This window comes from Falco peregrinus, chromosome Z (assembly GCF_023634155.1).
Source record: "Falco peregrinus isolate bFalPer1 chromosome Z, bFalPer1.pri, whole genome shotgun sequence".
Lineage (NCBI taxonomy): Eukaryota > Metazoa > Chordata > Aves > Falconiformes > Falconidae > Falco > Falco peregrinus.
Window position 1 is genome coordinate 69,969,855 of NC_073739.1, and position 12,938 is coordinate 69,982,792.

General features: G+C 43.6%; 1 protein-coding gene and 2 long non-coding RNA genes across 3 annotated transcripts in view; 1 reads left to right on the top strand and 2 right to left on the bottom strand.

The window, feature by feature from the left end:
• On the bottom strand, window positions 1–5,911 carry LOC129782718 (uncharacterized). The gene is made up of 3 exons (XR_008744758.1): window positions 5,774–5,911; window positions 5,629–5,676; window positions 1–2,507 (listed from the first exon to the last, which is right to left on the bottom strand). It is a non-coding gene; the product is annotated as an uncharacterized LOC129782718 (long non-coding RNA).
• LOC114013152 (uncharacterized) overlaps window positions 2,601–12,938 on the top strand; it is an 18,665-nt gene continuing 8,327 nt past the window's right edge. The window contains exons 1-2 of the long non-coding RNA XR_003556025.2: window positions 2,601–5,646; window positions 5,792–5,878. This is a non-coding gene — a long non-coding RNA (uncharacterized LOC114013152). The remainder of the gene's footprint in view (window positions 5,647–5,791; window positions 5,879–12,938) is intronic.
• The window catches only part of C7 (complement C7), a 24,010-nt gene continuing 21,647 nt past the window's right edge, over window positions 10,576–12,938 (bottom strand). The window contains exon 18 of the mRNA XM_005241180.3: window positions 10,576–11,920. Coding sequence (XP_005241237.2) covers window positions 11,733–11,920 — 188 coding nt within the window. The 3' untranslated portion in view covers window positions 10,576–11,732. The remainder of the gene's footprint in view (window positions 11,921–12,938) is intronic.

Consider the following 12,938-nt stretch of genomic DNA (forward strand, 5'->3'; position numbering starts at 1 on the left):
GTTATAGTAATCACTGTTTCCTGTTACAGCTATGACAGAAAACATCTTTTATTAAATGTTTGAGTCCTGATGTCTTTATTTCAGCTGCTATGTGAGAGGAAAACCTCTCTTAATTTAAGAATTTGGTGCAAAATATGGTTGTGACTAGTTAATGCAAACTTGCTAGGTGCAGTGATCACAGTAGAATATGCGTTCTAGATCTTTTGCTAGTGCCGCTTCCCCAATGAGTGATAAACCAGAGGCAACCTTGGTCTTTTTCCCCACTGGGTTCCTGCAGAGCCCTCCTCGGCTTGCACTCCAGGGAGTGCAGGGATGTACCTCCAGCAGCAGCATTATTTGTGACATATGTGATAGCTCCAGCTCAGCATATTCAATTCACATATTTAGAGGAAGAAGTCCATCATGTTTCTTCTCACCCAGAGATCCCTGGGCAGTAGGCTTGGGCTAGTTTCACAAAAGGGAGGCTTCAGCTGTATCTGTAACAGAACTGACTCAGCTGTGCTGGTGGAAAGTTATGGGATTAAGATGCTGCAAATAACATTGTTTTAAGTTAAAACTTAAGTAGATTTAATAAGTCCCCTGCTCAGAGGTGTTGAATTTACTATAAAGGGTCTTTCAACCAGCTCCCAAGGCTCTGTGTGTCTGTGTGTGGGTAGGTGTGAAGGTTTCCCATGGGGAAGGGTTTGGGTTAAGCTGATCTTCCTCCCTTGATTACTGGGAGTGAGAAGCCCCTACAGGTGTGTCTGCATCCAAGATAATTAGTCAGTTGAGGAGAGAAGCAGTCCCTCAGAGGGCAGGATTTCTGTCTTTCTAGGTAGACATCTAAAAACAGGCTGAATGAGTCATGCCCTAGAGGTGCCTGTCTTCCTCTGTTGACGGTGAAGGGAGCTGGGGGTGACTAGGAAATACAAGTATTTATGCTATAGATGTCTAAAACTGGATGAAATTAATCCTACCTCTTCTATTAAAAATAAATGAATATATATATTAGATATAAATATATATAAATATGTATATATGCTCCTAATATAGAGTTTCCAGTACTGCATTATTTGTCTTCCAGATCAGTGCCACTTAATTGCCACTTTTCAAGAATAACTAGCTCTATCCATGAAGGACCGAAGCTGCTGAGGGGCTCAATGCTGTGATCACTCAGGGTTAGAGACTGGCTCCCAAAGCAGCGCTGGGCCCCACACGAGGTGCCTGTGCTCCCTTCCCATTGCACACTCTGTGAGCCAGAAACCAGCCAGCATTATTCACATGTGGGTGGAAGAAACGAGCATGTCTGTATGAGACAGACAGCCACCGGCAAAATGAGGACAGGATGATTTCAGTGCGTCGTGCCCTGCTCATTACCCAGTGGGGTTTGGGTCTCAGTAGTTCCAGGACCTGAAATAACCAAACCCAGAGCAGAAGAGACTCGATTTTAGCCTGCTGCTTTTTAGTTGAAGCCTGGTTGCTCCCCCGCCTCCCCCCATTATCCCTCCCTAGAGCCCCCTTACATCCTAAATTGAGGGTCAAGGGATCTTCAGCCTGGGACAAATGAGCTTAAATGAAAACAACAAATTACTGCAGAGAGATATGCTAAAATTCCCATTTTGTTTTTGGAAGTTGTTATTTCCATAATTTGCAGCAGCATCCTTAGGGGACAAGAAATCATTTATAAGCATATAAGGTATCTCAAGCATCAGGGCCTGAGGGCACCAGCCACACTTACAGCCCAGCCCACCCTGCCCATGGCCCAGGACCCCATTTCAGCCCGCCAAGGCCATCAGGCCCTGCCCTGCCTGGCCATGGACCCTGCTGATTGGGACCCCGTCCATGTGCCAGCGTCCTGGCCTCGGCCTGTCCCATTCCTCAGGGAGGCGCCCAGGGCTGGGGCTGCTCAGCTCCCTGGTGTGGGGTGGGACAGGTTCAGGCTGCCGGGTGCTGCCTGCCACCATGGGGGTCCCCAGGGAGCCCCGGGCTCTGTGGCACCCTGACAGGGAGGTAAAACAGTGCATATTTACCTGGAAGTCATAAACATGTCAGCAAGTACAAACTTCTAACAATATTTTCTTTATTGGTCATAAAACCCAGTTATCAAAGTCTTTCTCCCTCTACTGCTCTCTGCTGCTGAGATCTTGCTGAAATAATAAAAACCAGTCTTCTGCTTTTATTAGATCCTTCTGCAAGCATAGTGTAAATAGAGAGGCTGATAGGAGAGCCTTAGTTTTCCCGTGGTGATATCTTACTTTTCAGACAAATAAGTACAGAAGCTATCACACACAAGTGGTTCCAGGAAACTGGGCACCAACTGGGAATTTCATGCTGCTGATGAACAAGTAGGTCTTGTGAAATGCTGTCTCAGAGACTTCAGGCCACGGTCAATGTGACCCATGTGTTAAAATCCACTCAGGGAGAAAATAAAGCTGATTATCTGCTGTTTCCTCAGGTCACTGGCTCTTTGCTTGTTTCTCGGGAAGTTTTCTGACACAGCAGTGCAAAGCAGCCCATCCGTAGCTAGTCTGGAGAGAAGATGCAATTAACAGCAAAGCAGAAATTACATCTGTTCCTGGAAATCAGCTTGGCTAGAGACAACAGAAACTTATAGCAGAATAAACCATAAGTGGTTGAAAACACTTGGTGTTGTTTTTTTCCCCCCTAATGTTCAAAATTAATGTCTATGATGCACATGTAATCAGGGTAATGCAGGTGACAGTAAGCAGGTGGCATGGGTGTCATTGCCACAGTCTCTCTCCAGAAATGAGTTGCTGATTATGCTGCCAGTCTCTCCATGGGGTGCAGGACTGAGGAGGGCCCTGACCGCACTGAAGCCCATCGATGCTCCCCCAGAAGCTGTGATGATCACTGCCTACCAACTTCTGCTGTCTTGCAGGGGAGCTCAAGGGGTACTTGTAATTTTGGACAAGGCACATTGGATCCCAATGTATCTGTATGAGTACAGCTAAAGACTGTGGATAAGAATATGTGGGAATATGTTTGGTGTTTCTATTTCCTGAGATTACTACCACATAAGCTAAAAATGGCCAGAAGCCCTGAAACTGCCATTCTAAAATAACCCATTGAAAGTGAACCATACTTACAGCCAGGGTGATGTAATTTCAAACCTGAACGTGGTCCAGGTAGTGCTAGATAGCATTACAGAAAAATGTTTGTCTTGGTTCACCAGGGCCATGCACCAGGAAAAATACCTATGCAAAAATAATGTATCCAAGGACTGCAATGGGAGCAGGGACATCGAACCATGACACACACCCCTCAGGCTGCCAGATTCAACAACCGTGCTTTAGATTTCAGGGGGCAGAAGAGAACTGGCCTTTTATCACTTTTTGGGACTAAGGATTTTTCCTACTTCTTTTTAAGGTTTTCTCTTGATAGTGACAGCACTGGAGACATCTTGTCCTTATCGAAGTTGCAGAATAGAAAAGAATGAAGCCACATAGTCTGTATTTGACTGAAAATGTCTAGATGACCAGTAACCCCTCTTTCTGTGTCCTGCTCCCTGTAATTGTGGCATTGACATGAAATGGGCTATTGAAAAGGTCAAGTCTTCAGTGAGGGTTGGAAGGAAACATCCCTGCAGGTATGACACCTGCTGCCACTGGGAAATGTGTTAGGTGTAACTTTCAAATGCCTTGATTTAGGCCTCACATTTTCAAAGCTAAATTTGACGGTCAGTCCCTGGACTCACGAAAGTTCTGTGACTGCTGGTTACAATGCTTTGTACTACATGTAATGACTTGGTGAGTTCATTTTCAGAGGTTTGAAAGGTAGACCTGAGTCTGGCAAGTAAGTACTTCTCTTCTGAGACCATTTTAAGAGCTACTGTTATTAACAGTGATCACATAAGTAAAAAAAAAAAAAAAAAAAAGATCTAGGAAATAAATAGCACTTTACTGTTGGACTTTAGCGGTGGGCTAATTTTCTGGAATTATTATTACTTTATAAAGCAGTTGTGCTTCAGATTTCATTGCTCATGTAAGTTCAGGATATTTTGCAAGTGGAGCGTTTTTGGTCCCATGTCCCCAGAAGCAGCAGAGCAGGGTCACCATAAGACTGCAGCCATTTCTGTCCCCTGCAGAGCAGCCTGGTTGGGTCTGTGCTACATAAGCAAAATAAGACCATGTCATGGAATTCAGGAAAGGGTAAATTATCATCCTTCCTGGTGAATTATTTAATGTGTTTTTGGTCTGTGCTAGCTGGTCCTCCCCAAAACAGCATTTGGGCCCAATTCAACCACTTACATGGGCCAAGGACTGTTTCCAGTAAGACAACAGATTCTGTGGTGGTGGATTAACTGGCTGGATGTGAACTGACCTATACCCCTTTGTCTCTGGGACTGTGAAATGAGGACTGTCCGGTTTTATTTACTGTTACAGGCACTGGTTATTTGCTCTTTCCCAGGAATTCTAGACTTGATTTACTTCATTCACATGCCTGTATCTGTTTTGAAACTCTCTAGCATGCACTAGGGACAGGCAACAGTCCAAAGGGTCACTGTTCAGGGCCAGAGAAACGTTCCAGTTTTTGAAGTATAAATGAAACTTGAAAGCACTGTTTCAGTCATCAGGTATCTCTAAATGGGGCTGGGAAATTTTAAGAAACTAAGTATTGGCTGAAACTTCAAGCAATACTCTATATGTTACTTCAAGCTCTCTTAAGTTAAACCTGCACAGTACAATACTTGACAGTATCAGATGATTTATGATGATTATCTCATATCCTTGTTTTAGTTTGCTAGGGAATAACTTCCTAATAAGTACATGTGAAATCCCAGGTTATTTTGTTAGCATCTGTGAATACATTTTTGTTTTGTCTGTGAAATTCTCTGAGAGTTACCATGTCAACATTTGTTGTGCAATGCTTTCATTTACTGTGTAACAGGGTGAGAACAGCAGTGGGTTTTCCTGTAAATGTGAAATTTTTCTTGGCTAACACAATGTTCAGAGGCTTGCCAAGAAAAAGCTGGGCAGTGGCTCCATGCCTTACTGGCTTGATGGGTATGCTTGGGGGTGCATGCAGGTGTGTGTCTGTACACATGTGCAAAGAAACAAATTTGCTGGAGGGACTGAAAATGCTTTATCACTGGCCAACACCACCACATGCTCCCATCACCAATACAGCCATGGTTGTTGCAGTCCTCGTTTAGGCTGCAACTAGCTTGCATATGTGAGCACGTACAACAGAGAGGCTTCACCAAAGATGTAATCATTCTTGTCCCTGTAGGTACAAACTCAATGTCAGCACTTCGATTTACTTTTTAGCCTTATGATACATGCCCTCTCTTTCTAAAATCAACAAGAATTGTAAATACTGAGACACTTGAGTGGAGCAGCAAAGCAGCACAAGCAGTCAGTCCTTGCTGGAGATAGCTGTGGCTGGCACTCCTGGTCTTGGCTTTGTATTTGGGCCATCTCTTCTCAGCCTTGTTCAGCTGGCTGAAGTCTCAAAGCACTGCCCTGTGCTCAAGTTAATCCATCCTGATCTACCCAGGGCTTATTAGCTCAGCCATTGTATTGCCCTACTGCAGCTACATGGTCCCCAGATCAGGCTATGCTGTGTCTGGACAGCTTAAAGAGCAGGGAGAGTAGATATGAATAGCCTAAGGCCATCTTTGGGACTTACGAGGATTTTGTCATCTTGGTAAGTCGTATGGGTAAGCTTCCATAAAACCTGGTAGAGGAAACAATGTAGAGAGAAAAAAAAGGAATAGAACTCTAACTATCCTGTAGATAATGCACCCAGATTTTCCCACTGAGCATTACAATACCTCCTCCTCTTGTTTCAGCCAGTGTTCCAAGGATTAGAAGCAGTCTGACTGCATCTTGGTGGGAGCATCATGCAGAAAGACAGTATTTGTGTGCTGGGAACAATGGTATGTACTGAAACAAAGATGGCAATCCTGTTTTCGTGGAGATATCAGCGTGCATGTCCTGGGAGATGATAAAAATAAATTCATTCTCACTCTGAAAATGCCAGCCTCGGCATCTTTTTCTATTTGGAGGGGATTTACAGCAGCCTTTGCTGCTACATATGCCTGGACTAATTGCACAAGTAGAATGCTGTAACCTGCTTTATGCATGTGACAGTACTTACGTAGCTCTCATCATCATAAGATTTGATCACCTGAGTAACAGTTCTCAAAATGCAAGGACATTGCTTGTGCTTGTTGTGTGTTGTCTTTAGGTAAATAAGGCTTGTAATACAAGCAAGTTCAGTTATGATAATCATTCAGGAAGTGGATGCTACTATCACTGTAAGTTTTAGTGTAATTGCTGTCAACAGTAAAATATAAACCCATTAATTTGCTTTACCAGAAGCTAGTGATCTAGTTTGGTTAAACTACCACGCTGCTCAAAGCACTATTTGCAGCTCTTTGTCACTGATTCCCTCTTGTTAAATTTTATTTTGTATATTCACATCTAATACAATTCTTAGAGGTCTGAATATAATAAAAATTCATTTAGAGAAGTGCTAAAGGGAGTTGATAGTTTTCTTTTGCCTGCTGTAGGGCAGGACTTTGCCCACTGGCCTCTGACCAAAAGAAATGAAAACAGCCACCTGAGGAACAAGTGCAGGAGAGCAGGACCTGGAGTATGAGCTCCAAGCAGTTAACATGACTCCTGAGTTTGGCAGAAGACCTGGGGTGCCAGCAGCATCGTTCTGCTGATTGGAGACAACTCCTCTGTGTTTTGCAGCAGAGGAAGAAAGATATCAATAGCAGTTTCTATTCCTGTGCCTCCTGTCATAAACAGTAATGGCTCTGCTGTTACAGTGGCAGCTCATCACAGTGAGCAATGTGGCAGAGAACACTGTGGTGGAAATGGAGCTGACCTGTAATAGCCATATGAATCTATTGATGCAATGGCTTTAGGTCGTGACAAGAGCAGGACAGGAGATTATTGATTAAGCTTCTATTGGGGCTGGAGAGAGAACAAACAAAGACATACGCAACAGCTCCCAGGTTGAAAGCAATTGGCAAAATCATATGGTGTAAAGATCTGTCCCTAAAGAAACTGCAAGCATGTGTCATCAGGTTATGAACTGGCAAGTGAGGGAAAGCAGCAAGTTAAGCCCTACAAGAAGAGGGGTGGAAAAGCGGGAGTGCATGTGCAGTTGGTCAAAGCTAAAGACATTAACAAAACAGGAGAGAAAAGGGACTTCTCAGTGCAGGGAATAATATACCTTGTAAATGTTATTCACACCAGGTTTTTAATGTCTTCAAGTTATGTTCTTCTTCAAAACATTTTTGTTTTAGTTAGTGACATTTTGCTTTAGCAGGGCACTAAACTGCTGATCTGTTGTCAGCTGTGAGGTTCCTGGCCAGGGCTGCAGATCAGGGAGTGCTTCGGGAGCCACAGCCTCCCACTCGGTGTGTCTCTCACCCTGAAAGGCAGAGGATACCTCCACGGGGAGAGCTCAAGGAGCCATGAGACGCACAATGGGGATATACAGTCTCCAATGAAAAGATTTGCAAATTGTGGCTCGCATGATTAATGCTACCATTGTAATGTAAATGTTGGTGGACATTTCTTGCTTTCCTTCAGTTAGACACCAGGTGCACATTGGTCCCAAATCTTTTCCATGCAGGCAGGCTCCCATATGGGAGGAAGTTGGAAAGCTTCTCCCATGGCACTGTATAGGAAAACAAGGTCTCTGTCACTGTTCAGGTGCTGAGTTGCTGCTCCTAGATTAGGGAAACATACATCAGAAAATCTTTATTCTTTCTTAAGTTTCTGCTAGCTACTTGTCTGTTCTGCTTGGAAATACTCCATGTCTTATGCTTAACCTGGGGCCACTAGTGCTCTGTGCCATTCCTGCTGTATCCTTCCCACCTTTGCTTCCAGGCTGTCTCCTTCCACCTTTTCCAGCTTGCTGATTTTCAGAAAGGGAGCCTGTGTGCAGGGCCATTTGAGCAGGAGCCTACCAACCTGTGTTGTCCTTTCAATAGTATTTGAATCTGTTGACTACCTTTCAACAACACGTAACTGAGTGTTAGACATCCCAAAGGTACTGATTCTTTAGTATCTTCCATGAAAACCGGCAGCGGGGTAGAGGAAGATCTCTTCTGTGTCTTCCCCAAAGGAAAGGACACAGTGCATACTCATTCTTCCTAATCAAAGACTCAGGGGGTGGTGGTGGGGCGGTGGTGGGGGGTGCGGGGCGGGTGTGGGAAGGAGAACAAAAAATACTAGACAACCAGGTCTTGATAGTTCTGCTGCTCAGAGGACTACTTTTTTGCCAGGAAGGAACCAAGGCTCAGTTTCACTGCACATGATGGGACTGTTTACCACATAGTGTAAACTAGGAGGAATTCTTTTCAGTGTTACTGTTTTATAAAGGTCCCTCCACTCTGTCCTTGTACCCGCTGCTCTGCCTCAGGCAAGCCTTTTTACTGCACAATTTGTGGTGGTATCTTCCAAGTCACTGGCGTCAAATGATCCCATGAGTCTGGCTCATCAGTATAGATAACAAGCTTACCTTACCTCAGTCTGAGTTACATTTAATCTGCCACAGCATTGCCCAGTTTCCCAGTTGGTTTCTGTCTTTCAACAGCTTCTTAGAGAGTAATGGTTTTTTAGCTGAATGTAATTTGCAAAAATTTATCACCTTGCTGTGAGGTTTCTCCTTCATTCTTTCTCCTTCTCTCTTCAAGCAATATATGAAACTGTTGGTGCCTCTATGCATCCCTGGGAGGATCTGATCTTATTGATAATAGGAGCAAATATTTAGGATATTGCATGAACAGTAATATGCTCCCTCTTGGGACATGTATGCATTGCAGGTCTCTTTGCATCTGGCATCAGAGACTGCAAAATGTGAAAGCAAGGCAGAGTAATGCTTTCGGTAGCTTAAAAGACCCCAGTTCCCATAAAAGGCTGTTGTCTGCTATGGAAATGTTCTGTAGTTCTCTATTTCTGCTCTTCACAGTTCAGCTGCCCAAAGTGCAGGTCATCTAATATAAAATTCCCCCAGGTATCCCGACACATGGTGATGGGCCAAATGCTCCCAAAAGCAACACATGGTCATTTAGTTCAGGAAAAACAAAGGAGTTTACCACTCTTCCAGGTAATTTTTCTAATTATGGAACCATGATCCCCTCTTTGTTCTTCTCGTCTGATACTAATTCATCTGACTTTGTTCCCTCACCAAGAAAAAGTGTCTTACAGTTCCTTTTTAGTTTAACAATGGTAAGGTGAAGAAGTGGACCACAGTGACTAGGGATACTTCTGTACTGAAAGGACCAAAGTGTGGCCAGCAGATGTGCATATCATAGGAATGAATGAACAAATGATCGGACACATCGTCATCCCAGTCACTGGTCCTACATGAGCCTGGATTTCCTTCATTAAATAGTCATATTGCTTTGAAGAAAACTTCTACCTACTCACTTCCTTCTTATTCCCTCCCAAGCAGCATTAGACAGTCAGCTGATTGTTTATAAAAGAAAGAAAAAAAGGTATCATGCCTGTTCTGAAATACTGTAAGATGACCTCAGATTTTCAGGAGGGATGATGGAACTGACATGCTTTCTGACCTGGCCAAGCACAAGACTGAAAACAGCATGCAGAAGAAGTGAGGCAGGGAAAGGACTGTGGTGTCACAGCACAAAGGGGAGCAGACCTTTGCCAGACACCTGCAGGCAAGAGTCTATGAGGTGTCCACAGGGAAGGAGCTGGCTGGGCTGAGAAGTAGGAGGGGAAAAGATGGAGTGGGTAATTATAAAGAAAAAGGAGAGAAAAAGGATCCCTGTGAAGATTTAGATGAGTCAGATAAACAGCGAGATGTCAGGGACTGGATGAAGCATTTGAAATGCAGCCTTCATTAATACTTTGTCTGTCTTATCTCAGACTAATTTACTTTATGGACATGGAGTTCTGTTCCCCCTGATGTATCGAGATGATTATCAGGCAATCTTGCTGGTTTTTTAAACTGTTTCTTAAGCAGGAATTCTCAACATTTCATGAGGTCCTGTGCTGGTTTTCTGCGTTTCACTGTGTTTGAAGACATGAATCACCAAGTCACTATTGTTCCTGTGCTATCTATCAAGAAATTTCCAGGCAATTTTCTCTTGCCTCCAGCATCTATGGAAGCTATTGTTACACAGTGGGCTCATGGTACAATCACATGTTGTGCCAGTTGCCCCAAGAAAAAGCCTAGAAATTGTGGACAAGAGAGTAGGGAGTAACCAAGGGGCAAACATCTGTCTGCTCGCCAAACGTGCTACTCCTGAGCAAATTACATAGACCCAATAGCAGATTAAACTAATTTGGCTTTTATTCTACTTGTTTTCATCTATAAGCTATTACAAGAATTTGCTATTTGTTCAAAAAACAAAAAACCTGCCATTAAGTTCCAGACAGCATAAAGGTCGGGAAGCCCTTCTGGTTAGTGGGGTGGCAACCTTCCCCTCCACACAGCTGTCACCAGGAGAGGGAGTCTCCAAGGGAAAGCAAGCTGCTCCTGTTCTGGCTTAATGCTTTTTGTCAGCACAACGGTAAGCAAAGCTTTTCCAGCTGAGGGTAGTGTTTATGTGAGGAATCTACAGGTATAAACATGACAAGCAAGAGAGATGTTTTATCTGGTAGGTATTTATTGATAATAAGAAATAAAATCTGTCACTTAAAAAGCATACAGGCTTCCTGCTGATAGTACTGCACTTGCTATCGTTGTTTGCACCTGAGAATAGTCAGAAGGTATCTGACTTCCAGGACAGGTACCTGAATGGACTTGCAAGGTACACCATAGGTAAGCAAAGATGTCACTGTCTAACTACACTAGACAGCATGCATAACTGCATAAGGAAAGAGTAACAGGCTTTTACTCAGGAACAGTCTTAGGAGATTGTCCAAAGGTCACTCCAGAGGGACTGCATGCCGAGTGTCTCCATTTCTGTGAAGATACACTTTCCATAATAACTGTCTTTGAGAAAGTTTTGCTGTGGTGGAAGGCCTCTACATGCAACGGTCTGTAAGCAAACTGGTCTTGGCACAACCATAAATGCATGTGACATGCAACTGAGTTAGCTGCCCTTGCAAATGTAGCCCATGATGATAATTACAACAATGTAAAATGATGATTTTTCATGAAGTGGTTCTGTGTATGAGAAGCTGCAAGCATAGGCATCTTCTCATTAAGCTGGCTTTACTATTAATGCACATTGTTTTGACCTGTAAAAGCTTTAGGCTCTATGAGAGGTTCAATGCTGTGCATACTGTTTGCTCAACTGAGTAAGGCACAGCAGGGAGAAGCTACTTTATTAAAAGAGAAGAATCATACTTCTTACTCTGTAAAGCTTGTTCTTTTTTTTTTTTTTTCAATCTAAGTCTACTCAGTCCATGCATATGTTTGTGTGGCTTTAAGAAAAATGTATTTACAATGTCAGACATTGTAATCCATTATTATAAATGCTAGTTCAGCAACTGCAGTATTGCACTTCGGCAATATTTTTTAATTCTGAAGGAAATGTGAGGTAAACTTGCTAGTGCTAAGTGTGGGGCATAAGCAAGAGCCCTGTCATGAGCAGTAGTGGTGAGTGCAGCTCCCTAATGAAGCACCTCAGGCCCTGATTCAAAGCTGACCAGAGCTGATGCACAGTCTCATCAGCTGTGGCGGGCTTCACAGCAGAGCTTACATTTGGTAAAGCAACGTTCAAAGTACGTCCTGCCTAAGAGCTGACACATTTTGACATATCCCATGGCAATAAGCAAAACGAACCGTAACATATCTTATTTGCTCTGTACATCGCAGGGCCTTATGCTGACAAGGGCGACAGTCTCCCCCTGGCATCTGAGCCGCCCAACCTCACACTCGGTCATGGTCCGACGGGAAGCAGAGCCACTCACTTCAGCACAGATCTGGATGCCTCCTTCCTCACACAGCCCATCTTCATCACAAACACAGCTGTTGGATTGCGCTAAGCGAAATCACAGAGAAAACACTCAGGATGGTATCCAACTGAATAAAAAACAGACTAAAATATTTCCAGCAAAACTGCAGGGTTGACAGCAATTTGCTGGAGGTGCTCAACAGAAGAAAGACAAGGACCTGTTGGAGTGGGTCCAAAGGAGGGCCAAAAAATGGTCAGAGGGATGGATGGAACACTTCTCCTATGAGGACAGGCTGAGAGAGTTGGGGTTGTTCAGCATGAAGACAAGACTCTGGGGAGACATTATAGCCGCCTTTGAACAGTTCAAGGGAGCTTATAATAAGAAAGATGGGGACAGAATTTTTAGCAGGGCCTGTAGAGATAGGACAAGGGGTAATGTTTTTAAACTAAAAGAAGGTGGGTTCAGATGAGATACAAGGAGGAAATTTTTTATGATCAGAGTGGTGAAACACTGGAACATGTTGCCCAGAGAGGTGGTAGATGCCCCATCCCTGGAAGCCTTGAAGGTCAGGTTGAACAGGGCTCTAAGCAACTTGATCTGGTTGAAGATGTCTACACTTCCTGGGCTAGATGACTTTACAGGTTCCTTCCAACCCTAAACATTCTATGATTCTTTTCCTAACCAGAGTAACATTAGCTGATACTCAGGTTCAGTGATAAAACTAGAAGTGGAGACAAGTGGTGCACTGCTGGGGCTTCCTCTGCTCAGAGAGGCTGGTAGTGCTTGTGGGAAACACTTGCTCAAGATGCCTGAGGTATGTCAGGTATTTCTGATGTTACTGCTTGAACCAGTTCACGTATCTACTGCTCCAGAGTCCAAACAACATGTAAGATGAGAGATCTGTCTTTGGATCAGTAACAAACTGATCATACAGACACTTGAAACTGTTATCTTCATTTACATACTGGCAGTTTCACTAAAATCAAAGAATCTTCTCCTACAAACAAATGTGCATAGTTCTATCAGTTATGACAGCTAAACAATCATATAGGAAGGTCTCATCTGAGATTTACTTTTCATAACTCTGTCTTTGTTTTGGTGTTG